At 46.7% G+C, this 26,795-nt stretch overlaps 1 protein-coding gene across 3 annotated transcripts in view; it reads left to right on the top strand.

Moving 5' to 3' along the window:
* Window positions 1-26,795, top strand: part of LOC139265776 (interferon-inducible GTPase 5-like) — a 44,455-nt gene that overhangs the window by 3,180 nt on the left and 14,480 nt on the right. The window contains exons 2-3 of one of the 3 annotated variants that reach the window (XM_070883176.1): window positions 20,897-20,994; window positions 22,535-22,717. Coding sequence is in view for 1 of the 3 variants with exons in the window: in XM_070883174.1 (XP_070739275.1) it covers window positions 20,902-20,994 (93 nt within the window). In the remaining 2 variants the exon portion in view is untranslated. The remainder of the gene's footprint in view (window positions 1-20,896; window positions 20,995-22,534; window positions 22,718-26,795) is intronic. The other 2 variants (XM_070883174.1, XM_070883175.1) reach the window with 2 other exon arrangements.

Below are 26,795 nucleotides of genomic sequence, written 5' to 3'. Positions count from 1 at the left end.
TCCAGCAGCGTGCTTAAGTTCTGCATAAAGTTCCCAAAGTAATTGAGTAGCCCGAGAAAGGCGCGCAGTTCTGAGACATTCCGGGCCTGGGTGCCAGGCGAATTGCTTCTGTTTTGGACTCTGTTGGGCGGATTCCATCAGCGGCAATCCTTCTGCCCAAAAATTCAACCTCGGGTGCGAGAAACAGGCACTTGGATTTCTTGACTCGTAGGCCTACCCGATCCAACCGCTTTAGTACTTCCTCCAAATTACGGAGATGGGAGTCGGTGTCCCTGCCCTTAATAAGTATGTCGTCTTGAAATACAACCGTCCCCGGGATGCACTTGAGCAGACTCTCCATGTTGTGCTGGAATATGGCAGCTGCCGACCTGATGCCAAATGGGCATCGATTGCACATGAAAAGGTCTCAATGTGTGTTGGTGGTGGTGAGTAGCTTGGATTCCTCGGTCAATTCTTGCGTCATATATGCAGATGTGAGGTCTAATTTTGAGAAAAGTTTGCCTCCAGCCAATGTGGCAAATAAGTCCTCCGCTCTGGGCAGCGGGTACTGGTCCTGTAGGGAGACTCTGTTTATGGTAGATTTGTAGTCCCCACAGATTCGTACGGATCCATCAGGCTTCATGACTGGGACGATGGGACTTGCCCAGTCGCTAAATTCCACAGGTGATATAATGCCTTCCCGCAGAAGCCTGTCTAGTTCGTGTTCAATCTTTTCCCTCATCACATAGGGTACAGCTCTGGCCTTGTGATGGACCGGTCTAGCATCCTGTGTGATGTAGATTTTGACTTTGGCCCCTTTGAAAGTGCCCACAACTGGCTGAAAGAGATGTTCAAATCGCTTTATAATTGTTGAGCAGGAGGTCCGTTCCTCTAATGACATGGCATGGACATCATCCCATTTCCAGTTTAGTTTTGCCAGCCAGCTTCTCCCTAGCAGTGCTGGGGGGTCTCCGGTGACAGTCCACAGGGGAAATCGGTTCACTGTCCCTTTTGTGTGACAGAGAGCATGGCACTGCCGAGGACTGGTACGATTTCTTTGGTATAGGTCCTTAGTGTGGTGTCGACCCTTGTGAGTTTTGGTCTATCTCTTTTATGCGGCCACAGTTGGTCAAATTGTTGAGCGCCCATGAGAGATTGACTCGCTCCTGTATCCAGCTCCATGTTGACAGATATCCCGTTGAGTAGGACCCTCATCATTATAGGAGGCGTCTTGTTGTAGGAGCAGCGGCCATTGATCGTGTTGACCCGCTGTACATCGGTGTCCGGGTACTGTCCCCACCATCTTCTGGTCCGCTTTCCGACCCATCCGATTCGTATACCAGTCGAGCTGCCGTTTTTTTGCACATGCGGGCCAAATGCCCTGTATATTCACAATTTCTGCAAACAGCCTGCTGAAATCGACATCCCCTTGATGAGTGCCCGCCCGCACACCTCCAGCACAGACCGCTTCCATTGTTCAAAGTGTTTCCAAAGAATGAGCTGCGTCTGGCTGATCTCTCTTGAGCTTCTCTCAGTTTGTAGTTGATTGCTCGCATTGTGGGTTGATGAGGTGTGAACGGCCATTCCTGTGGCCATTGATGGCTTCTGCCTGCTGTCGAGAGCCTGTTCTCCCGGTTTTGTCTGTGTGTGGGGGTAGCAGCTTGTTTAGTGCTGTGAACTTCTTGTTCCGATATTTCGTTAGTTGTCGTACCTGCATTGTAAATCAACCTCGTTTCTTCTTCCCCTACCAAGAATGTCTGTGCAACCAGTGCTGCTGCCTCTAAGGTCAGGTTCTTGGTCTCTATGAGCTTTCGGAATATACATGCGTGGCCTATTCCTTCAATGAAAAAGTCTCTCAGCATTTCGCTCCTCAGTTCTTCGGAGAACTCACATAAACTAGCCAACCTCCGAAGTTCCGCCACGAAGTCGGGTATGCTCTGGCCCACACGGCGTCTGTAGTTGTAGAACCTGTGTCTGGCCATGTGTAGGCTGCTCGCTGGCTTCAGGTGGTCTCTTACCAGTGTGCTCAAGTCAAACAACTTGCTTGCTGGTTTCTCGGGTGCCAACAGATCCTTCATTAAAGCGTATGTTTTCGAGCCACAGCTGGTCAAGAGATGGGCTGTTCTCTTGTCTGCCTTATCATTGCCTAACCAGTCTTTGTTTACAAAGCTTTGCTGCAGCCTTTCTTTCAAGTCCTCCCAATTGTCTCCCGCATTGTATTTTTCATCTGATCCGTTGTTCGCCATTCTGTGGATTCTGTGATCCCGTAACTTGTCGCCACTGTAAAGTCCTGTCCCCTCAGTACAGATTCACACGAGACATGTAGTGAAGTCAAGGTCACTCTGGACCTGCACCTTTATTTCACAGCACTGGAATGCTGCACTTGCCTGAGACCTGTCCTTGTATGCCTGTCTCTTGCAAGTGCACCCCTGGTGGTAGGGTATGCTGGTGGTTACAGCTCATATCTTATTACAGTCATGTATAGCATGTAGGATACAGTTATATATAATAATGTACGATACATGACACTTTCTTTCTCATTTCTTCTTTCTAAACTACCTGGAGATTCCTTCCCCTTCCTTATGTGTCAGAGTGTCTCTATCTCACACTCTAGCTCAATGACTCTGAGCCCAAGTGTATCAAGAGATAGACATTCCCGCAAGTGTGGTCATCTGGGACAATTTGAGTGGTCACCACATCTCACATTCTGCAGTCCCAACACAATCTCTATGCTGACATTACCTGTTTTTTCTTTCTTCAAATGTTGGTATTTTTTTATTTCCAGAGCTTACCGATTCACCTTAAATACAAAATATTATTGATGAGAAGGATTTAATTTGATTTGTTTCGGTACTTTGACTGCAGTTTATAATTCTTTAATTTTTGCTGCTTACTTTAAGCTGTTCCGTTTTTTCCCTTGCCTCTTATTTGTTAATTTTTCTATTTGAAGTTTAGTAGTCCCCTAATTGACCAAAATAATTAAATGTTAAAGGGTGTAAATAAAACAACAATTAGCTTTTTATCCTTGGTTAATATATTTATTAACTCCTTCCCTCTGTGATCTCATTGAATGGGGGAGCAGATTCAGTTCGAGGGGCCGAATGGCCTCCAACTGTTCCTATGTTGCTCTCACTGTGAGAGTCGTGATTGGCCCATCATGTTCCGATATTCCTCTCACTGTCTGGGAGAGCCATGATTGGCCCATCCTGTTCCTATGTTCCCTCTGCAGCCAATTGCCACTCTCACCCGAATTCTGTTTTAAAGGTGCTCGCTCTGTCCCTGACTCGCTCAGTACCTTGAGCTTTTTAACATTGCAAACGTAACACACGCCAAAGCCCCTCAGGACTCATTTGCACAGCTGTACTGTTCAAGTGCTTTGATATTTCCTGGGTTTACACAATTCCCACAAACGGTGGAAATTTACACCATTCTAACAGACCCCCCCGCCGAGTACTTCAGGCCAGTGGAAGTGAGGAGATGGAGAAGGGAAGAGTGCACCAATATAACTTACTGATTACAGGCTTCCCAGGAAGTATTTCAACTGCTTCCTGCAAAAATGTTCATCAATAGCTCCTGCACATCATTTTACTGTCCATCTAATGGTGGGCAGGACGGAGAGGGAGAGTGCGGTGGGCAGGACGGAGAGGGAGAGTGTGGTGGGCAGGACGGAGAGGGAGAGTGTGGTGGGCAGGATGGAGAGGGAGAGTGTGGTGGGCAGGACGGAGAGGGAGAGTGTGGTGGGCAGGACGGAGAGGGAGAGTGTGGTGGACAGGACGGAGAGGGAGAGTGTGGTGGGCAGGACGGAGAGGGAGAGTGTGGTAGGGACGACAGAGAGGGAGCGTGTGGTGGGCAGGACGGAGAGGGAGAGCGTGGTCGGGAGGACGGAGAGGGAGAGTGTGGTGGGCAGGACGGAGAGGGAGAGTGTGGTGGGCAGGACGGAGAGGGAGTGTGGTGGGCAGGACGGAGAGGGAGAGTGTGGTAGGGACGACGGAGAGGGAGAGTGTGGTGGGCAGAACGGAGAGGGAGAGTGTGGTGGGCAGGACGGAGAGGGAGAGTGTGGTGGGCAGGACGGAGAGGGAGAGTGTGGTGGGCAGGACGGAGAGGGAGAGTGTGGTGGGCAGGACGGAGAGGGAGCGTGTGGTGGGCAGGACGGAGAGGGAGCGTGTGGTGGGCAGGACGGAGAGGGAGAGTGTGGTGGGCAGGACGGAGAGGGAGAGTGTGGTGGGCAGGACGGAGAGGCAGAGTGTCGCTTGCAGGACGGAGAGGGATTGAGAGAGAGAGTTTGGCGACATGTTCTCCTTTCTTGCCCTCGAAGTATTTTCATTTTCTCTGCACTGTTGAAATGAACGTGGTGCTGGGTGTGAGGGAGTGGGGAATCAGTGCCTGCTCCATGGAAGCTGATGCTGGTGTCCAGATTATTGAACAAAAGACCCAGGAGTGTGTGTCTTCCCTCATGTACCTCTGGAGCAGGGATTGGAACTTCCCCCAGGGAGCCAGTTGTAGACCTTGTGCCTGCTGCCCTGTCGTGGTGCCCAGTTGGCACCTAATGGAGTGTGAAGGTGCCAATCTGGTCCGATGGTGTGGGTGAGGAAAGCTTGGAGATCTTCATCGGGGTCCCAAATGTTCTTCTGCTGCTGGCCTGGGCTGATTCCCAATGGGCGCAGCTGGCAACTAATGGGGTGTGAAAGTGCCAATCTGGACTGAAGATGTGGGTTAGAGATGGCATCAATGATCTGTGGAAGGAGGCAATGAAACCACTTTGAGCTGATGACCGTGCTGTGGGACAATGTTCAGCTGCTGTCGGACGTCTGTAGAAAGCTTTAAAAGAGTTACACCATTGATGCACGGCGGGTGACCACGGCTGGGAACTCAACATCCAGGGGTATTCAATATTCAGAAAAGATAGACGGAAAGGAAAAGGAGGTGGGGTAGCGTTGCTGCTTAAAGAGGAGATTAACGCAATAGTAAGGAAGGACATTAGCTTGGATGATGTGGAGTCTGTATGGGTAGAGCTGCGGAACACCAAAGGGCAGAAAACGCTAGTGGGAGTTGTGTACAGACCTCCAAACAGTGGTAGTGAGGTTGGGTATGGCATCAAACAGGAAATTAGGGATGCGTGCAATAAAGGTACAGCAGTTATCATGGGTGACTTTAATCTATATATAGATTGGGCTAACCAAACTGCTAGCAATATGGTGGAGGAGGATTTCCTGGGATATATTAGGGATGGTTTTCTAGACTAATATGTCGAGGAACCTACTAGAGAGCAGGCCATCCTAGACTGGGTCTTGTGTAATGAGAGAGGATAAATTGGTAATTTTGTTTTGTGAGACCCCTTGGGGAAGAGTGGCCATAATATGATAGATTTCTTCATCAAGATGGAGAGTGACACAGTTAATTCTGAGACTAGGTCCTGAACTTAAAGAAAGGTAAATTTGATCATATGAGACGTGAATTGGCTAGGTTAGATTCGGAAATTATACTTAAAGGGTTGATGGTGGATAGGCAATGGCAGACATTTAAAGATTATATGGATAAACTTTAACAATTGTACATCCCTGTCTAGCGTAAAAATAAAACGGGGAAGGTGGCTCAACCGTGGCTAACAAGGGAAATGAGGGATAGTGTTAAATCCAAGGAAGAGGCATATAAATTGGCCAAGAAAAGCAATAAACCTGAGGACTGGGAGAAATTTAGAATTAGGAGGGGAAAAATATAGTACGAGAGTAAGCTTGCAGGGAACATAAAAACTGACTGCAAAAGCTTCAATAGGTATGTGAAAAGAAAATGATTAATGAAGACAAATGTAGGTCCCTTGCAGTCAGAATCAGGTGAATTTATAATGGGGAACAAAGAAATGGCAGACCAATTGAACAAATACTTTGGTTCTGTCTTCACAAAGGAAGACACAAATAACCTTCCAGAAATATTAGGGGACTGAGGGTCGAGCGAGAAGGAGGAACTGAAGGAAATCCTTATTAGTCAAGAAATTGTGTTAAGGAAATTGATGGGATTGAAATCTCCAGGGCCTGTAGTCTGCATTCCAGAATACTTAAGGAAGTGGCCCTAGAAATAGTGGATGCATTGGTGGTCATTTTCCAACATTCTATTGACTCTGGATCAGTTCCTACGGATTGGAGAGTGGCTAATGTAACCCCACTTTTTAAAAAAGGAGGGGGAGAGAAAACAGCGAATTATAGACCGGTTAGCCCAACATCGGTCATGGGGAAATGTTGGAATCAATGATTAAAGACGTAATAGCAGCGCATTTGGAAAGCAGTGACAAGATCGGTGCAAGTCAGCATGGATTTATGAATGTAAAATCATGCTTGTCAAATCTTCTAGAATTTTTTGAGGATGTAACTAATAGAGTAGACAAGGGAGAACCAGTGGATGTGGTGTATTTGGACTTTCAAAAGGCTATTGACAAGGTCCCACACAAGAGATTAGTGTGAAAAATTAAGGCACATGGTATTGGGGGTAATGTATTGACGTGGATAGAGAACCGGTTGGCAGACAGGAAGCAAAGAGTAGGAATAAACGGGTCCTTTTTAGATTGGCAGGAAGTGACTAGTGGGGTACCGCAAGGTTCAGTGCTGGGCCCCCAGCTATTTACAATATACATTAATGATTTGGACGAAGGAATTGAATTTAATATCTCAAAGTTTGCAGATGACACTAAGTTGGCTGGCAGTGTGAGCTGTGAGCAGGATGCTAAGAGGCTGCAGGATGACTTAGTTAGGTGAGTGGGCAAAAGCATGGCAGATGCAGTATAATGTGGATAAATGTGATGTTATGCACTTTGGTGGCAAAAACAGGGAGGCAGAATATTATCTGAATGGTGACAGATTAGGAAAAGGGGAGGTGCAACGAGACCTGGGTGTCATGGTACATCAGTCATTGAAAGTTGCCGTGCAGGTACAGCAGGCGGTGAAGAAAGCAACTGGCATATTGGCCTTCATAACCAGAGGATTTGAATATAGGAGCAGGGAGGTCTTATTGCAGTTGTACAGGGCCTTGGTGAGACCACACGTTGAGTATTGTGTTCAGTTTTGGTCTCCTAATCTGAGGAAGGGCATTCTTGCTATTGCGGGAGTGCAGCGAAGGTTCACCAGACTGATTTCCGGGACAGCAGGACTTGCATATGAAGAAATACTGGATCGACTAAGCTTATATTCACTGGAATTTAGAAGAATGAGAGGGGCTCTCATAGAAACATATAAAATTCTGACGGGATTGGACAGGTTAGATTCAGGAAGGATGTTCCCAAAGGCGGGGAAGTCCAGAACCAGGGGTCACAGTCTAAGGATAAGGTGTAAGCCATTTAGGACCGAAATGAGGAGACACTTCTTCACTCAGAGAATTATGAACCTGTGGAATTCTCTACCACAGAAAGTTGTTGAGGTCAGTTCGTTAGATATATTCAAAAGGGAGTTAGATGTGGCCCTTACGGCTAAAGGGATCAGGGGTTATGGAGAGAAAGCAGGAATGGGGTACTGAAGTTGCATGATCAGCCATGATCATATTGAATGGTGACGCCTGACTGGTGCCGAAACAGAGAATTTTCCGAACCACTGGAGGTTACACCTGGCCTAGGCTTAATAGTACCTGTCGACAGCGCCCAGGCTCGTGGTGTGTGTGGAGTGTGTATGTGTGTGTGTGTGTGGAGGATGTGTCTGTGTGTGTGGTGGGGGATGTGTGTATGTGAGGGAGGGGGGGGTGGTGGGGGGTGTGTGTATGTGGGGGGTGGTGTGGTGTGTGTGTGGGGGGTGGGGCGGGTGTGCCTGTGGGGTGCGTGTTTGTGCGTGTGTGTGTGTTGGCAGCCTGTGGGCCGCACACATTCACTGACTGACAGCCGCTCCCAGCCAATCGCCGCACACGCTCACTGAAAGACAGACGCTCCCAGCCAATCGCCACTTACATTCACTGACTGACAGCCGCTCCCAGCCAATCGCCACTTACATTCACTGAAAGACAGACGCTCCCAGCCAATCACCACACACACTCACTGAAAGACAGACGCTCCCAGCCAATCGCCACTTACATTCACTGACTGACAGCCGCTCCCAGCCAATCGCCACACACGCTCACTGACTGACAGCCACTCCCAGCCAATCGCTGCACGTGCTCACTGACTGACTGCCGCTCCCAGCCAATCGCCGCATGCACACCGCAGCAACAACTGACCCCGCTTTCTGAAACACGGTTGAAAGTTACGGACCCACAGCACTGCCCCCGACCAGCGCTTTGCACACTCAGATTGCACAGATAACATATTGCAACACTCACTGAGATGGCACAGATAACTCCAGACTGCAAAACTCACTGAGATTGCATTTCAAACTCACAGTCTGAGAAACTCGGGCCTTGCGCTCTCTCTCTCTCTCTCCGTGTAGAAATCTCCCAGTCACATTTTTAATTAACGCACTGGTTTGGTACTTTTTAAAAAAATAAAGCCTCTTCTCCCTCACGCCCAATTGATGTTGAACCACGGATGTTACCGGACCAGAGAGTCCCGGACCAGAGAGGTCCAACCTGTAGCACAAAAAGCAAAGTACCTAGTACTGAGCCCTGCGGAACCCCACTGGAAACAGCCTTCCAGTCACAAAAACACCTATCGACCATTACCGTTTGCTTCCTTCCTCTGAGCCAATCTTTGATCCAACTTTGCCGGCTTTTGCTTTTGTGACCAGTCTGCCATGTGGCACCTTATCAAAGGACTTGCTAAAATCCATATAGACTGCACCAAGTGCAATACCCTCATCGACCCTCCTCGTTACCTCCTCAAAAAATTCAATCAACTTAGACACGACCTTCCCTTAACAAATTCATGCTGACTGTCCTTGATTAATCTGTGTCTTTCTAAATGAAGATTTATCCTGATCCTCAGAATTTTTTCCAATAATTTTCTCACCACCGAGGTTAGGCTGACTGGCCTGTAATTACTCGTTGTATCCCTTGCTCCCTTTTTAAACAAAGGTACCATGTTAGCAGTCCTCCAGTCCTCTGGCACCACACCTGCAGCCAGAGAGGGCTGGAAAATGATGGTCAGAGCCTCTGCTATTTCCTCTTTTGCTTCCCATAACAGCCTTGGATACATTTTATCTGGGCCTGGAGATTTATCCACTTTCAAAGATGCTAAACCCCTGAACACTTCCTCTCTCTCTGTTTATTTCATCTCATATTTCACACTCCTGCTCCCTGATTGCAACGTCTGCATTGCCCCTCTCTTTTGTGAAAACAGAAGCAAAGTATTCATTAAGAACCATACCCACATCTTCTACCTCCACACACAGATTACCTTTATGGTCTCCAATAGGCCCAACTCTTTCTTTAGTTATCTTCTTGCTCTTAATGTATTCATAAAATATATTCTTCACTTAAAGTGAACACGTCTTGATTTCGTGAAAAGAGTATGACAGATTAAGAGTAGTTAATGAACAATAAAGACCAGGAAACTTATACAACTGTGGGACACTCAAGGACATTAAAGCAATCATCGACTAATGTTTAACCAGTTTGAGGTTGTCAAAGGTTCACAACAGAACAGCCAATGGTAACATGGGAAGGGTAGCATAGGTCCATTAAGCCAGAGGCCTGGACTAATGATCTGGAGACATGAGTTCACAATCCCACCATGGTAGATGGGGAATTTAAATTCAGAGAATTAAATAAATTGGAGTAAGAAGCTGGTATCAGTAATGGTGATCATGTAACTACTGGATTGTCAAAAAAAAACATCTGGCTCACCTAACGTCGCTTAGGCATGGTTTTCTAGACCAATACGTCGGGGAACCAACTAGAGGGCTGGCCATCCTAGACTTGGTGATGTGTAACGAGAACGGACTAATTAGCAATCTTGTTGTGCGAGGCCCCTTGGGGAAGAGTGACCATAATATGGTAGAATTCTTTATTAAGATGGAGAGTGAGACAGTTAATTCGGAAACTATGGTCCTGAACTTAAGGAAAGGTAACTTCGAAGGTATGAGGCGTGAATTGGTTAGAATAGACTGGCAAAGGATACTTAAAGGGTTGATGGTGGATAAGCAATGGCAAACATTTAAGGAGCACATGGATGAGCTTCAACAATTGTACATCCCTGTCTGGAGTAAAAATAAAACGGGGAAGGTGGCTCAACCGTGACTAACAAAGGAAATTAGGGATAGTGTTAAATCTAAGGAAGAGGCATATAAATTGGCCAGGAAAAGCAGCAAACTGGAGGACTGGGAGAAATTTATAATTCAGCAGAGGAGGACAAAGGGTTTAATTAGGAGGGGGAAAATAGAATATGAGAAGAAGCTTGCTGGGAACATAAAAACTGACTGCAAAAGCTTCTACAGACATGTGCAGAGAAAAAGATAATTGAAGACAAATGTAGATCCCTTGCAGTCAGAATCAGGTGAATTTATAATGGGGAACAAAGAAATGGCAGACCAATTGAACAAATACTTTGGTTCTGTCTTCACGAAGGAAGACACAAATAACCTTCCGGAAATACGAGGGGACCGAGGGTCTAGCGAGAAGGAGGAACTGAAGGAAATCCTTATTAGTCAGGAAATTGTGTTAGGGACATTGATGAAATTAAAGGCCGATAAATCCCCAGGGCCTGATCGTCTGCATCCGAGAGTACTTAAGGAAGTGGCCCTAGAAATAGTGGATGCATTGGTGATCATTTTCCAACCGTCTATGAACTCTGGATCAGTTCCTATGGACTGGAGCATAGCTAATGTAACACCACTTTTTAAAAAAGGAGGGAGAGAGAAAATGGGAAATTGTAGACCGATTAGCCTGACATTGGTAATGGGGAAAATGTTGGAATTGATTATGAGAGATGAACTAGCAACGCATTTGGAAAGCAGTGACAGGATCGGTCCAAGTCAGCATAGGTTTATGAAAGGGAAATCATGCTTGACAAATCTTCTAGAATTTTTTGAGGATGTAACTAAGAGAGTGGACAAGGGAGAACTAATGGATGTGGTGTATTTGGACTTTCAAAAGGCTTTTGACAAGGCCTCACACAGGAGATTGGTGAGCAAAATTAAAGCACATGGTATTCGGGGTAATGTATTGACGTGGATAGAGAACTGGTTAGCAGACAGGAAGCAAAGAGTGGGATAAACAGGTCCTTTTCAGAATGGCAGGCAGTGACTAGTGGGGATGCTGCAGGGCTCAGTGCTGGGGCCCCCAGCTATTTACAATATATATCAATGATTTAATTGAAGGAATTGAGAGTAATATCTCCAAGTTTGCAGATGACACTAAGCTGGGTGGTGGTGTGAGCTGTGAGGAGGATGCTAAGAGACTGCAGAGTGACTTGGACAGGTTAGGTGAGTAGGCAAATGCATGGCAGATACAGTATAATGTGGATAAATGTGAGGTTATCCACTTTGGGGGCAAAAACACAAAGGCAGAATATTATCTGAATGGCGGCAGATTAGGAAAAGGGGAGGTGCAATGAAACCTGCGTGTCATGGTACATCAGTCATTGAAAGTTGGCATGCAGGTATAGCAGGCGGTGAAGAAGTCAAATGATATGTTGGCCGTCATAGTTAAGGTATTTGAGTATCGGAGCAGGGAGGTCTAACTGCAGCTGTACAGGACCTTGGTGAGGCCTCACCTGGAATATTGTGTTCAGTTTTGGTCTCCTAATCTGAGGAAGGACATTCTTGCTATTGAGGGAGTGCAGCGAAGGTTCACCAGAATGATTCCTGGGATGGCAGGACTGACATATGAGGAGAGACTGGATCGAATAGGCCTGTATTCACTGGAGTTTAGAAGAGTGATAGGGGATCTCATAGAAACATATAAAATTCTGACGGGACTGGACAGGTTAGATGCAGGAAGAATGTTCCCGATGTTGGGGGAGTCCAGAACCAGGAGTCATAGAAACATAGAAACATAGAAACTAGGTGCAGGAGTAGGCCATTCGGCCCTTCTAGCCTGCACCGCCATTCAATGAGTTCATGGCTGAACATGCAACTTCAGTACGCAATTCCTGCTTTCTCACCATACCCCTTGATTCCCCCAGTAGTAAGGACTTCATTTAACTCCTTTTTGAATATATTTAGTGAATTGGCCTCAACAACTTTCTGTGGTAGAGAATTCCACAGGTTCACCACTCTCTGGGTGAAGAAATTCCTTCTCATCTCGGTCCTAAATGGCTTCCCCCTTATCCTTAAACTGTGTCCCCTGGTTCTGGACTTCCCCAACATTGGGAACATTCTTCCTGCATCTAACCTGTCTAACCCCGTCAGAATTTTAAACGTTTCTATGAGGTCCCCTCTCATTCTTCTGAACTCCAGTGAATACAAGCCCAGTTGATCCAGTCTTTCTTGATAGGTCAGTCCCGCCATCCCGGGAATCAGTCTGGTGAACCTTCGCTGCACTCCCTCAATAGCAAGAATGTCCTTCCTCAGGTTAGGAGACCAAAACTGTACACAATACTCCAGGTGTGGCCTCACCAAGGCCCTGTACAATTGTAGCAACACCTCCCTGCCCCTGTACTCAAATCCCCTCGCTATGAAGGCCAACATGCCATTTGCTTTCTTAACCGCCTGCTGTACCTGCATGCCAACCTTCAATGACTGATGTACCATGACACCCAGGTCTCTTTGCACCTCCCCTTTTCCTAATCTGTCACCATTCAGATAATAGGCTGTCTCTCTGTTTTTACCACCAAAGTGGATAACATTTATCCACATTATACTTCATCTGCCATGCATTTGCCCACTCACCTAACCTATCCAAGTCGCTCTGCAGCCTCATAGCATCCTCCTCGCAGCTCACACTGCCACCCAACTTAATGTCATCCGCAAATTTGGAGATACTACATTTAATCCTCTCGTCTAAATCATTAATGTACAGTGTAAACAGCTGGGGCCCCAGCACAGAATCTTGCGGTAACCCACTAGTCACTGCCTGCCATTCTGAAAAGTCCCCATTTACTCCTACTCTTTGCTTCTTGTCTGACAACCAGTTCTCAATCCATGTCAGCACACTACCCCCAATCCCATGTGCTTTAACTTTGCACATTAATCTCTTGTGTGGGACCTTGTCGAAAGCCTTCTGAAAGTCCAAATATACCACATCAACTGGTTCTCCCTTGTCCACTCTACTGGAAACATCCTCAAAAAATTCCAGAAGATTTGTCAAGCATGATTTCCCTTTCACAAATCCATGCTAACTTGGACCTATCATATTACCTCTTTCCAAATGCACTGCTATGACATCCTTAATAATTGATTCCATCATTTTACGCACTACCGATGTCAGGCTGACCGGTCTATAATTCCCTGTTTTCTCTCTCCCTCCTTTTTTAAAAAGTGGGGTTACATTGGCTACCCTCCACTCCATAGGAACTGATCCAGAGTCAATGGAATGTTGGAAAATGACTGTCAATGCATCCACTATTTCCAAGGCCACCTCCTTAAGTACTCTGGGATGCAGTCCATCAGGCCCTGGGGATTTATCGGCCTTCAATCCCATCAATTTCCCCAACACAATTTCCTGACTAATAAGGATTTCCCTCAGTTCCTCCTCCTTACCAGACCCTCCGACCCCTTTTATATCCGGAAGGTTGTTTGTGTCCTCCTCAGTGAATACCGAACCAAAGTACTTGTTCAATTGGTCCGCCATTTCTTTGTTCCCCGTTATGACTTCCCCTGATTCTGACTGCAGGGGACCTACGTTTGTCTTTACTAACCTTTTTCTCTTTACATATCTATGGAAACTTTTGCAATCCGTCTTAATGTTCCCTGCAAGCTTCTTCTCGTACTCCATTTTCCCTGCCCTAATCAAACCCTTTGTCCTCCTCAGCTGAGTTCTAAATTTCTCCCAGTCCCCGGGTTCGCTGCTATTTCTGGCCAATTTGTATGCCACTTCCTTGGCTTTAATGCTATCCCTGATTTCCCTTGATAGCCACGGTTGAGCCACCTTCCCTTTTTTATTTTTACGCCAGACAGGAATGTACAATTGTTGTAGTTCATCCATGCAGTCTCTAAATGTCTGCCATTGCCCACCCACAGTCAACCCCTTCAGTATCATTCGCCAATCTATCCTAGCCAATTCACGCCTCATACCTTCAAAGTTACCCTTCTTTAAGTTCTGGACCATGGTCTCTGAATTAACTGTTTCATTCTCCATCCTAATGCAGAATTCCACCATATTATGGTCACTCTTCCCCAAGGGGCCTCGCACAATGAGATTGCTAATTAATCCTCTCTCATTACACAACACCCAGTCTAAGATGGCCTCCCCCCTAGTTGGTTCCTCGACATATTGGTCTAAAAAACCATCCCTTATGCACTCCAGGAAATCCTCCTCCACCGTATTGCTTCCAGTTTGGTTAACCCAATCTATGTGCATATTAAAGTCTCCCATTATAACTGCTGCACCTTTATTGCACGCACCCCTAATTTCATGTTTGATGCCCTCCCCAACATCACTACGACTGTTTGGAGGTCTGTACACAACTCCCACTAACGATTTTTGCCCTTTGGTATTCTGCAGCTCTACCCATATAGATTCCACATCATCCAAGCTAATGTCCTTCCGAACTATTGCCTTAATTTGCTCCTTAACCAGCAATGCTACCCCACCTCCTTTTCCTTTTATTCTATCTTTCCTGAATGTTGAATACCCCTGGATGTTGAGTTCCCAGCCCTGATCATCCTGGAGCCACGTCTCCGTAATCCCAATCACATCATATTTGTTAACATCTATTTGCACAGTTAATTCATCCACCTTATTGCGGATACTCCTTGCATTAAGACACAAAGCCTTCAGGCTTGTTTTTTTAACGCCCTTTGTCCTTTTCGAATTTTGCTGTACAGTGGCCCTTTTTGTTCTTTGCCTTGGGTTTCTCTGCCCTCCACTTTTCCTCATCTCCTTTCTGTCTTTTGCTTTTGACTCCTTTTTGTTTCCCTCTGTCTCCCTGCATTGGTTCCCATCCCCCTGCCATATTAGTTTAAATCCTCCCCAACAGCACTAGCAAACACTCCCCCTAGGACATTGGTTCCGGTCCTGCCCAGGTGCAGACCGTCCAGTTCGTACTGGTCCCACCTCCCTCAGAACCGGTTCCAATGCCCCAGGAATTTGAATCCCTCCCTGCTGCACCACTGCTCAAGCCACGTATTCATCTGTGCTATCCTGCGATTCCTACTCTGACTATCACGTGGCACTGGTAGCAATCCCGAGATTACTACTTTTGAGGTCCTACTTTTTAATTTAGCTCCTCGCTCCTTAAATTCGTTTCGTAGGACCTCATCCCTTTTTTTACCTATGTCGTTGGTACCAATGTGCACCACGACAACTGGCTGTTCTCCCTCCCTTTTTAGAATGTCCTGCACCCGCTCCGTGACATCCTTGACCCTTGCACCAGGGAGGCAACATACCATCCTGGAGTCTCGGTTGTGGCCGCAGAAACGCCTATCTATTCCCCTCACCATTGAATCCCCAATCACTATTGCTCTCCCACTCTTTTTCCTGCCCTCCTGTGCAGCAGAGCCAGCCATGGTGCCATGAACTTGGCTGCTGCTGCCCTCCCCTGATGAGTCATCCCCCTCAACAGTACCCAAAGCAGTTTTGCAGGGGGATGACCACATGGGACTCCTGCACTACCTTCCTTGCACTGCTCTTCCTGTTGGTCTTCCATTCCCTATCTGGCTGTGGACCCTTTCCCTGCGGTATGACCAACTCGCTGCACGTGATACTCACGTCATTCTCAGCATCGTGGATGCTCCAGAGTGAATCCACCCTCAGCTCCAACTCCGCAACGCGGACCGTCAGGAGCTTGAGGTGGATACACTTCCTGCAGATATAGTCGTCAGGAACACTGGTGTCGTCCCTGAGTTCCCACATGGTACAGGAGGAGCATAACACCCGACCGAGCTCTCCTGCCATGACTTAACCCTTAGATACACTTAAATTGGCAACAACAATGTTAAATGTTACTCACTGATATAGAAGAGAAAAAAGAAAAACTACTTACCAATCACCAGCCAATCACTTACCCTCTTGGCTGTGACGTCACCTTTTGATTTCTTTCTACTTCTTTTTTGCCTTCTCCCTGTAGCTGCACAAGTCACACCTTTTATAGGCCTCACCACGCACCTCCTCGACGCTGCTCCCGACTGCCGCCGACGCTGGGCCCCGGACTCCCTGCTGTGCCTTTTATAGACCTCTCCACGCACCTCCTCGCCGCTGCTCCCGACTGCCGCCGACGCTGGGCCCCGGACTCCCTGCTGTGCCTTTTATAGGCCTCTCCACGCACCTCCTCGCCGCTGCTCCCGACTGCCGCCGACAGTCTAAGGACAAGGGGTCAGCCATTTAGCACCGAGATGAGGAGAAACTTCGTCACTCAGAGAGTTGTTACCCTGTGGAATTCTCTTCCGCAGAGAGTTGTTGATGCCAGTTCATTTGATATATTCAAGAGGGAGGTGGATATGGCCCTTACGGCTAAAAGGATCAAGGGGTATGGAGAGAAAGCAGGAAAGGGGTACTGAGGTGAATGATCAGCCATGATCTTAAATGGTGGTGCAGGCTCGAAGGGCTGAATGGCATGCTCGTGCACCTATTTTCTATGTTTCTATGTTTCTATTGGCGCATGCAAGACTCCAAATCTGAGTCAATGCCAGGGCACCACACATGGGATCTGGCTATAGCTTTCATCATTACTATGTCTGGGTGGGTACTGTGTAGGTCACGTATGAAAGTTTCCCTGCCTTTCTTGGGCAAAACCACACGATTATCCCATAAAAGATGGTCCACATGTATGGATATTTCATCTTTGCACCGCTGGAACGGCTTGATCTCTTCATGCGTCTCTGCTGGGACGCTGGACTAGCTCCCATGGAGGACATAGCTTTTTACAAGGGACAGTAAAGGATCCTGGCTGGTCCAGGTCCTGATCTGGTGGGCTGTAACGGGTGACTTTTCATTTTCAAATGCATCCATCACCAAGAGCAAGTCTGCAGGCTGTGCCATTTCCACCCTGATGGTGGGCAATGGTAGCCGACTGAGAGCAACAGCACAGTTCTCTGTGCCTGGCCTGTGGTGAATTACATAGTTATATGCAGACAGCGTGAGCGCCCATCTTTGGATGCGAGCAGAGGCATTGGTATTAATACCTTTCTCTCTGAGAACAGTGTTATGAGCGGCTTATGGTCAGTTTCTAACTCGAACTTAAACCCAAACAGATACTGGTACATTTCTTTTGACCCCGTAAATGCATGCCAGAGCATCTTCTTCAATCATGTTGTAGCCCTTTCGGCCTTGGACAAACTCCTGGACGCATAAGCGACTGGTTGCAATGTTCCCGATTCGTTTGCTTGTTGTAACACACCCCCGACTCCGTATGAAGACGCATCGCAAGCTATCAGTAAACATTGACATGGGTCATACAGAACAAGCAGTTTGTTGGAACATAACAGATTACTCGCTTTCTCAAAAGCAGTCTCTTGTGATTTCCCCCATACCCAGTCATCTCCCTCGCGTAGCAACATGTGTCGAGCTTCTAGTAAGGTGCTTAACCCGGGTAGGAAATTACCAAAATAATTGAGGAGTTCCAGGAATGACTGCAGCTCCATCACGTTCTGTGGTCTCAGCGCATTCTTGATGGCCTCCGTCTTGGTGTCGGTGGGTCTGATGCCATCTGCCATGATTCTTCTCCCCAAGAACTTGACCTCTGGCGCCAGGAAAACACAGTTTCAATCTGAGTCCCACACAATCTAGCCGACTTAGAACCTCTTCCAGGATCTGCAAGTATTCGATGGTGTCTCGATCTGTGATCAATATATCGTCCTGGAAAACCATGCTGCGCGGAACAGACTTTAGCAGACTCTCCATGTTCCTTTGAAAATAACCGCAGCCGATCGAAGCCCAAACGAGCATCTATTGTAGATGAACAGACCTTTGTGCGTGTTGATGCAGGTGAGTCCTTTCCAGGATTCCACCAGCTCCTGCATCATGTAGGCCGAGGTCAGGTCCAATTTGGTGAACGTCTTCCCTCCTGCCAGCGTCGCAAATAGGTCGTCTGCCTTGGGTAGCAGGTACTGGTCCTGCAGCGAAAAATGGTTAATCGTTACGTTATAGTCCTCACAAATTCTGAACGTGTCATCGCCCTTGAGAACCGAAACAATCGGACTGGCCACTCGTTGAACTCAATCGGCGCGATGATGCCCTCTCGTTGCAGCCTGTCCAGCTCGATCTCCACTTTCTCTCGCATTATGTATGGCACCGCCCGTGCCTTGTGGTGGATGGGTCGTGTACTGGGAATCAAGTGGATCTGCACCTTCACCCCAGAGAAATTTCCGATGCCTGGCTCAAACAATGATGGAAACTTGCTCAAAACCTGGGCACATGAGGCGTCGTCGATGGATGAAAGCGTTTGTATGTCATCCCAGTTCCAGCAGATTTTTCCCAGCCAGCTTCTGCCGAAAAGTGTGGGGCCATCTCCTGGCACAATCCATAGTGGTAGTTCGTGCACTGCTTCATCATAGGAGACTTTTACTGCTGCACTGCCAATTTCAGGGATCAGCTCTTTAGTGTAAGTTCTCAGCTTGGTATGAATAGGGCTCAGCTTGGGCCTGTGTGCCTTGTTGCACTACAGCCTGTCGAAGGCCTTTTTGTTCATGATAGACTGACTCACACTCGCGTCCAATTCCATGGAGACTGGAATTCCATTCAGTTGAACTTTTAACATGATCGGTGGACATTTTGTGGTGAAGGTCTGTACCCTGTACACTTCTGCCTCCTCGGTTTGAGTCTCTAGTTTAGTTTGATCTGTCATGGATCTTCCTCTGCAACGTGGTGGTTTGCAGGGTTTGCAGCTCGTCCACACATTTGCTGGAGGTGTCCCATTGTTCCACAGCCTTTGCACGCATAGTGTTTGAAGCGGCATTGATGGGCTTGATGAACACCTCCGCAGCGCCAACAAGGTGTCAATTGCCTCGCATTCACGCTTGATGGCGGACTCTTGAGTCATCTGAGATCGTGCAGCTGCCGGTGTGTACTTTCTGCCATATGCATTCCTGCCTGAAAGCGACGTTACTTTGTGTACAGTACTTGCCAATGCATCTTTATGCTGCAAAATTTGTTTGGTGTTATCGCTGGTGGACATAAATGCCTGGGCTATCGTTACGGCTTTGCTCAAATTCTGTGTTTCAACAATCAATAGTTTGCGAAGGATAACTGTTATATATGTAAACTTGTATATACCTTGTACTGCCACCAGAGGGCCCATCCCCTGGAGTCCCAAGGGATCCCACAATCCCTTGGGAGCACAGGTACTTGAGGAGGGCTCACAGGCTTGAGAGGCACTCTGGAGACCTGCAATAGAAGACTAAGGTCGCACTTTACTTTGAGCTCACAGTATCCAGTCAGACTCTTTCTTCATACATAACAATAACCTCATGGCCAATGCCAAGCACAAAAAAGTCTCAGCATTAGCTCCAGGAATCCACCAAATTCGCAAAATCCTGCAAGGCGCCTTATTTCAGCGACATAGCTCACCACTTTCTGGCCTTCAGACCATTGACATGTGTAAAATCGATACATTGCCATCAGAACACTCTCCTTCGGATGCTCCAAGACCAGCGTACACAGTTCTTCATACGATTTAGTTGTTGGTTTAACCGGAGCAAGAAGATTCTTCATGAGGTCATAGGTTGTTGCCCTGCAGACTGTGAGGAGGATCATCCTTCATTTGGCAGTGTTTACATTCTCTTCCAGCTCGTTGGCCATGAAGTATTGGTCAAGTCACTCCACGAAGGCTTCCCAATTATCCCCTTCTGAGAATTTCTCCAGGATACCAACAGTTCTCTGCATTTTTGCGTGATGATTCGTTATCTCGTTGCCAGTTGCTATGTCTCTAATAAAGTAATGTGACTGAGTACTGCAGACGTGAGTAAGTGTGACCTTAGTCTCTTTATTCTAACTCCAGAGCCAGTTACAGCATGGGAGGCCTGCTTATATACAGTGCTCTGAAATGATGCTGGGATCTCCTGGGACTCCAAAAGTTACGCCCTCTGGTGGCGGTAGAATGCTGGTTACATAGTGTTACATACATAACACAAGGGTTTTGGGGATTGGGCAGGGAAGTCGAGTTGAGGCCAAGATCAGATCAGCCATGATCTCATTGAATGGCAGAGCAGGCTCGAGCGGCTGAATGGCCGACTCTTGCTTCTATTTCTTAAGTTCTTATGTCCTTACTCGGTTTGGCCTATATATGGTCTTAACTGCCCTCATCGTTGCATCAAATCGCTACGACGCACCACACGGACTGCAGCGGTTCCAGAAGGCGGCCCACCAGCACCTTCTCGAGGCCAATGAGGGATGGGCAATAAATGCCGGCTTTACCAACGACGGCCACATCCCGTAAAGGGGAAAATAAAAATAAAACACAACCAGCAAGGCACAATCAGACAAAATACGGTAAAAGAAAAAAGTGAATAAAGGAATAGGAACAGTCCAAGAATTTCAATTAACCACACAACAGGCTTGTGTGGAGTTTTTCACCAATCGGGTTATTCTGGGAGAATTGGGTAAGAGGTGTGAATAACTGAGGCTCACTCAACAAAGCAAGTTCGTTGATCTCCAACATCTCCCGTCCTTACACTGCATGGGCTGAGTCTGTTTCTGGCACCTTCATTCTTTCTCTTCTGTTTATGGAAAATGCAAAGTGCCAGCAACAGTCTCACTTTCCCTCGAGTCTGATTGTCTGACCTTTGGGACTCTGTCTACTCTTTAACAAAGTGTGGTATCGCAGAGGTAAATAGTGTGACTGTGGGACTCTAGCTAATGTTTAACAGGGTGTGGTATCAGAGAGGTAAATAGTGTGACTATGGGACTCTATCTAATGTTTAACAGGGTGCGGTATCGGAGAGGTAAATAGCGTGACTGCTTCCCTTTATCCTCCCAGTGCAGGTCCAACACTGCAGCAGCATCGTCACTGGATCGAGGTGTTGTGTCAATAGCAGCATCCACTTCACTGAGATTCTCCACAGGGAACCACTGCAGGTAAGGACAAGAAATGGGACAGAAAAGATTATATTTTGATCCAAGTTATCAGGGTGAAGCACGCTCTATGGATTAACCTGAATTAAGTTCATTGTCAGGGGAAGAGGCAGTTGTGGAGATACAGATAGCAGAGTGTTTTCACTACACAATCCCACTCTCATTTTCTCATCGGATTTTGATGTATTTAAAGCACAAATTCCTCAAAATAAAAAACTTTTCCGAGTGTTCAGAAGGGTTCAAGGGTTAATGTTATGTGATAACATTTGTGGTTACGACCCAGACAGGTTATAAAAATAATAAGAACTTTGCAACTTAGCTGTGACCCAGGGCAAGTTCACCGAAAAGACAGCAGAATTGGAACAAATACCTTCTGCTCTCAGTGAGAGACGGGGTCACACCTAGTTTCCTGATTTATTACATCCATTCGTCTTACATGGAGTGTGTCTCTCCTCTTGAGAAAACAATGTTCTGGGGAAATGTACATTCAGTGTAAACAGGAAACCAGTGGTCACGTATGTTCGTGGGTTTTGAGCTTAAACACCGAGATCGTGAGTCTTCCATGAGATCATCCCATTGAAGAGACAATCTGACAGCAAGACCCAGGCGACCACTGCTGGTCGCTCTCATTTCGGTAATGTATGACCGTTTTTTCTATATAGAATAAAGTGTGCAAATAAATTTTATGTCATGGCGTGTGTCACTGCAGGTTCCCAAGCCTAAATCATTTCAGAATTTCAACTCAATTGTAAAAAGGACAAAAGCTTAAAATGTGACAAGTCTTACAGTTAGACGACTGTAATGGGATCGAGCATGGATGAAACTCTCACCATAGGAATGGAAACTGCAGAAATGCCTTTACAATGTCACAGGATGTAACTCATCCCATGGACAGAGCTGCCCCATAAGGCCCAGGGAGTGAACATTACTCTGATTAAAGGTGGCATCATGTGCACCAAATGCCTGCCTGGATCGCCCAGCACTCCCAGCCTGGTGTCTGCTTAAACAAATGCAATGGGGGTCCTGTACCTGTTATTGGACACCGATTGTAACTGGCTCCCTCATAGCAGCAATGATGTGGCAAAATGGATAAATTCAGAGATTAGAGAGGTTTGCAGCAAAATTAGAATCGTTTTAATGAGAAACTTTATTTTTCATATAGAATGGGAGGCGCTGATAGCTTTGAAATGTAGTGAATTTCATAAATATCTTCAAGATAGTTTCCTGGAGCAATATGTTCGAGAACCAAGATAAGGCCAGGCTGTACGAGGTTTAGTAATGAGGAATGAGCCAGACTTAGTTAATAATGTAACAGTCAGGGAACATTCACTCAACAGTGATTGTAATATGGTCGCATTTAATGTTAGATTGAAAGGGGAAACATAACACGACTCGAGACTTAAGATTAACACTAAAAGTTTAAATAATTATATTAGAAGGAAAAGGGTAGTCGGGGTAGTGTGGGTCCTTGGAGACAATGTGGGTAATATTACAAATGAAGAGAAGGAAATGGCAGACTTGTTGAACAACGACTTTGTGTCAGTCTTCACAGTACAGGAAGAGGATAATATACCTCACATTCCAGGGAAACTAATAATGAGTCACGGACTGGAACTCACTAAAGTTAACCGAAGCAAGAAAACAGTATTAGAAACAATAATGGTACTGAAGACTGACCAATCCCCAGGTCCTGATGGTTTCGAGCCCAGAGTTTTAAAAGAGACAGGTGAGCAAATTACAGATGCTTTAGTCATAAACTTTCAAAGTTCTCTCGATTCAGGAATTATTCCTTTCGATTGGAAAATTGCAAATGTAACTCCATCATTTAGAAAGGTGTGAGAGAGAAACCAGGAAATTATAGACCGTTAGTGTAACATTTGTTGTGGGGCAGCTATTGGAATCGATAATTAAGGCCAGAGTGAGTGAGCACTTGGAGAAATTTGAGCTGATTTGGGGAGAGTCAGTGTGGATATGTAAAGGGGGAGTCAGTGTGGATATGTAAAGGGGGAGAGTCAGTGTGGATATGTAAAGGGGGAGAGTCAGTGTGGATATGTAAAGGGGGAGTCAGTGTGGATATGTAAAGGGGGAGTCAGTGTGGATATGTAAAGGGGGGGTCAGTGTGGATATGTAAAGGGTTGGTCATGTCTAACAAACTTAATTGATTTTTTTGAGCCAGTAACTAAAGTAGCAGACAGTGGAATGTCTATACAAATGCAAAATACTGCGGACACTGGAATTCTGAAATAAAAGCAGAAAGTGCTGGAAATACTCAGAGGGTCAGACAGCATCTGTATAGCGAGAAACAGAGTTAATGTTTCAGGTCGATGACCCTTCGTCACAACTGGAAAAAGTTGGAGATGTTACAGGTTTGAAGCAAGTGCAGAGGCAGTGAAAGGGAGGAGGGGAGGAAAGAACAAAAGGGAAGGTCTGTGATAGGGTGAAAGGCAGGAAAGATTAAATGACACAGTGGGATGATGGTGCAAGGCCAAAGGAGCTGGTAATGAGAGGAGTAAAGCTGCAATAGATGGGAATAACTGAATCATCAACAGCTGGGTTCTGAAAATGAGGGAAGAGTTTATGATCTGAAATTGTTCAACTCAATGTTGAGTCCGGAAGACTGTAAACTGTCAAATCGAAAGTTGAGATGCTGTTCCTCGACCTTACGTTGAACTTCATTGAGCTTCAGTTTCGGAGGCTGAGGACAGAGAGGTCAGGGTGGGAGTGGAGCGGAGAATTAAAAGGGAATGTCTGTGTTGCTGATATGGATTTCCTGAAGGTTTTCGAAAAGGTTCCACAAAGAGATTGTTAGCTTAAATTAAAGCTCCTGGAATTGAAGGCAGATTAGTGATCTGGTTAGGGGATTGGTTAGGGAGTAGAAGACAGAGTAGGGATAATGAGTATGAACTCCAATTGGAAGGAATGAACTAGTGGTGTCCCACAAGGATCTGTGCTGGGGCCTCAACTATTCACTATATTTATCAATGACTTCGATAACACAATAGGGAGCCATATATCCACGTTTGCCAGTGACACAAAGGTTGGTGATATAGTAAGTTATGTAGATGGGAGCATCAGATTACAGACACATTGATAGATTCAGTGAGTGGGCAAAACTCTGGCAGATGGATATCAACGTAGGTAAGTGTGAGGTCATCCATTTTGGACAAAAAAGGATAGATCTGAGTATTATTTAAATGGTGCTGGTCCAAAAGATTTAGGGGTTCATGTGCACAGACCATTAAAATGTAGTAGTACGGTACAAAAATAATCAGAAGGTCTGATGGAATGTTAGCCTTTATAACCAGAGGGCTGGAGCACAGTTCTGGGCACCGCATCTTAGAAAGGATTGACTGACCTTGGAAGGAGTGCAGTGCAGATTCACCAGAATGTTCCCAGGGTTCCAAGGATTACATTGTGAGGAGAGATTACACCAACTAGGCTTGTATTCCCGAGAATACAGAAGGTTAAGGGGTGATTTGTTTGATGTTTTTAGGATATGGAAAGGAATTGATAGGGTAGGTAGAAACTTTCTTCCCCTGGTGGGAGAGTCAAGGACGAGGGGACAAAACCTTGAAATCAGAGCCAGGCCATTCAGGAGAGAAGTTAGGGAACACTTCCTCACACAAAGGGTGGTAAAAGTATGGAACCTCTCTCCCACATAGAGCAGTAGGTGCCAGCTCAATGAATAATGTTAACTCTGAGACTGACGGATATTTTCTGGCCAAGGTTATTAAAGGATATAGAGCCAAGGCAAGTGGATGGAGTTCGGATACAGATCTGCCATTGAATGGAGGAACAGGCTCGAGGGGCTGAATGGCCTCCTCCTATACATATCTTCCTATACTGCAATCAGAAATGGGTAAAGCCAGCATTGTACATGTCAGTCTCTGTCTGCAGACTTTGAGAGGCCTAACCAGCCGTCCTTAAAGGGACCACTGGAGGCCTCTTCCTAAAGGTAGTGCAGGGTGCTCCTCTGGACCAGATCCCCACTTCCTGTTGTGTGAAGAAATGCTTCCTGATTTCACGCCTAAACATCCTGGCTCTAATTTTAAGATGATGCCTCTTGTTCTGGATTGGCCCACTGGAGGAAATAGATTCTCAGTATCTACCTTGTAGAATCACTGAATCATTTTAAATGCTTCGATTAGATCATCCTTCAACCGTCGGAACTCAAGGGAATACACGACAGGTTTCTGCACCTTGTCCTCATAATTTAACCCTCTCAGCCCTGGTGTTATTCTGGTGAATCTGTGCTGCATCCCCTCCTCGGACAACACGTCTTTCCTGAGGTGGGGTGTCCAAAACTGAACATAGTGCATGGGGTCTGTCCAAGACTCTGGACACTTAAAGCATAACTTCCTCGCTTTTCAATTCCAACCACCTTGAGATAAAGGCTGAGTGAGCATCAAATATGCACAGTCCCCGGTCTCGGATTGCCGCCTGCAGCCAGGTTGAGAGGTCGGCTGGCTGCTGGCGGGTAGACCTCAGAAGTGAGGGGCCAGTCCGGGGGAGGGATCTTGGGGGGGGAGGGGTTGGTGGAAGATTATCGGTAGGGGTTGGGGTGGGGGGGAGAGCATCACGGGAATCAGGGGGGAAGAGCATCGGCAGGGGTTGGGGATCGGGGGTGGTGGGGAGAGCATCATGGGGATCGGCCAGGGGGAAGAACATCAGGAGGGGCGGGATGAGCATCGGCAGGGGTCGGCGATCAGCGGGGTGGAGAGCATCGGCAGGGGTCAGGGATCCTGGGGGGGGAGAGCATCGGCAGGGGTCGTGGATCTGCCGGGGGGGCAGAGCATCGGCAGGGGTCAGGGATTGTGGGGTGGAGAGCATCAGCTGGGATCGGGGATCCGGGAAGTGGGGGTGGGGGAGGAGTGGAGAGAGGATCGGCAGGAGTCGTAGATGTGGGGGAGAGAATCAGCCGGGGTCGGGGATCCGGAGGGAGAGAGCATCTGCAGGGGTCGGGGGAGGGTGTGGGTTCATCATCAGGGTTCAGGTATCTGGGTGAGAGCATCGGCCGGGGTTGATGATCTAGGGAGGGGGAGAGCATCGACAGGGGATTCGAAGGGATCAGCAGGAGGGGCGAGAGGGTCATGGTGGGCTTCACCAGCATCGTTGACGGGAAGGCCTTGTGAGGTGATCGGAGGCCTTGTGCGGTGGTATAGCCCCAACCTGCTCAACCTTTCTTCAAAAGACAACCCTTCATCTCAGGAATCAAACTAGTGAATCTTCTCTGAATAGCCTCCAATGCAAGTATATCCCTCCTTAAATAAGGAGATCAAAACTGTATGCAGTACTCCAGGTGTGGTCTTACCAATGCCCTGTACAGTTGTAGCAGGACTTCACGACTTTTATACTCCATCCCCCTTGCAATAAAGGCCAACATTTACCTTCCTGATTACTTGCTGTACGTGCATACTAACTTTTTGTGTTTCATGTACAAGGACCCCCAGGTGCCTCTCTCTCCATTTAAATAATAATACTCTCTTTTATTCTTCCTACCAAAGTGGATAACCTCATTTTACCACATTATACTCCATCTGCCAAGTTTTTGCCCACTCAGTTAACCTATACATTTGCAGATTCTTTGTGTCCTCTTTACAACTTGATTTCCCACCTATCTTTGCATCATCAGCAAATTTGGTTACATTACACTCGGTCCCTTCATTCAAGTCATTAATATAGAATATTCAGTTCCAAGCCTTGGTCACCTTGCAACCAAATCTGTGATTGCACTGGAAAGGGTACAGAGGAGATTTACAAGAATGTTGCCTGGACTGGAGAATTTTGGTTGTGAGGAAAGATTG

Source organism: Pristiophorus japonicus, chromosome 6 (assembly GCF_044704955.1).
Source record: "Pristiophorus japonicus isolate sPriJap1 chromosome 6, sPriJap1.hap1, whole genome shotgun sequence".
Taxonomy (NCBI): Eukaryota; Metazoa; Chordata; class Chondrichthyes; family Pristiophoridae; genus Pristiophorus; species Pristiophorus japonicus.
This window is presented reverse-complemented; position numbering and strand designations above follow the sequence as displayed.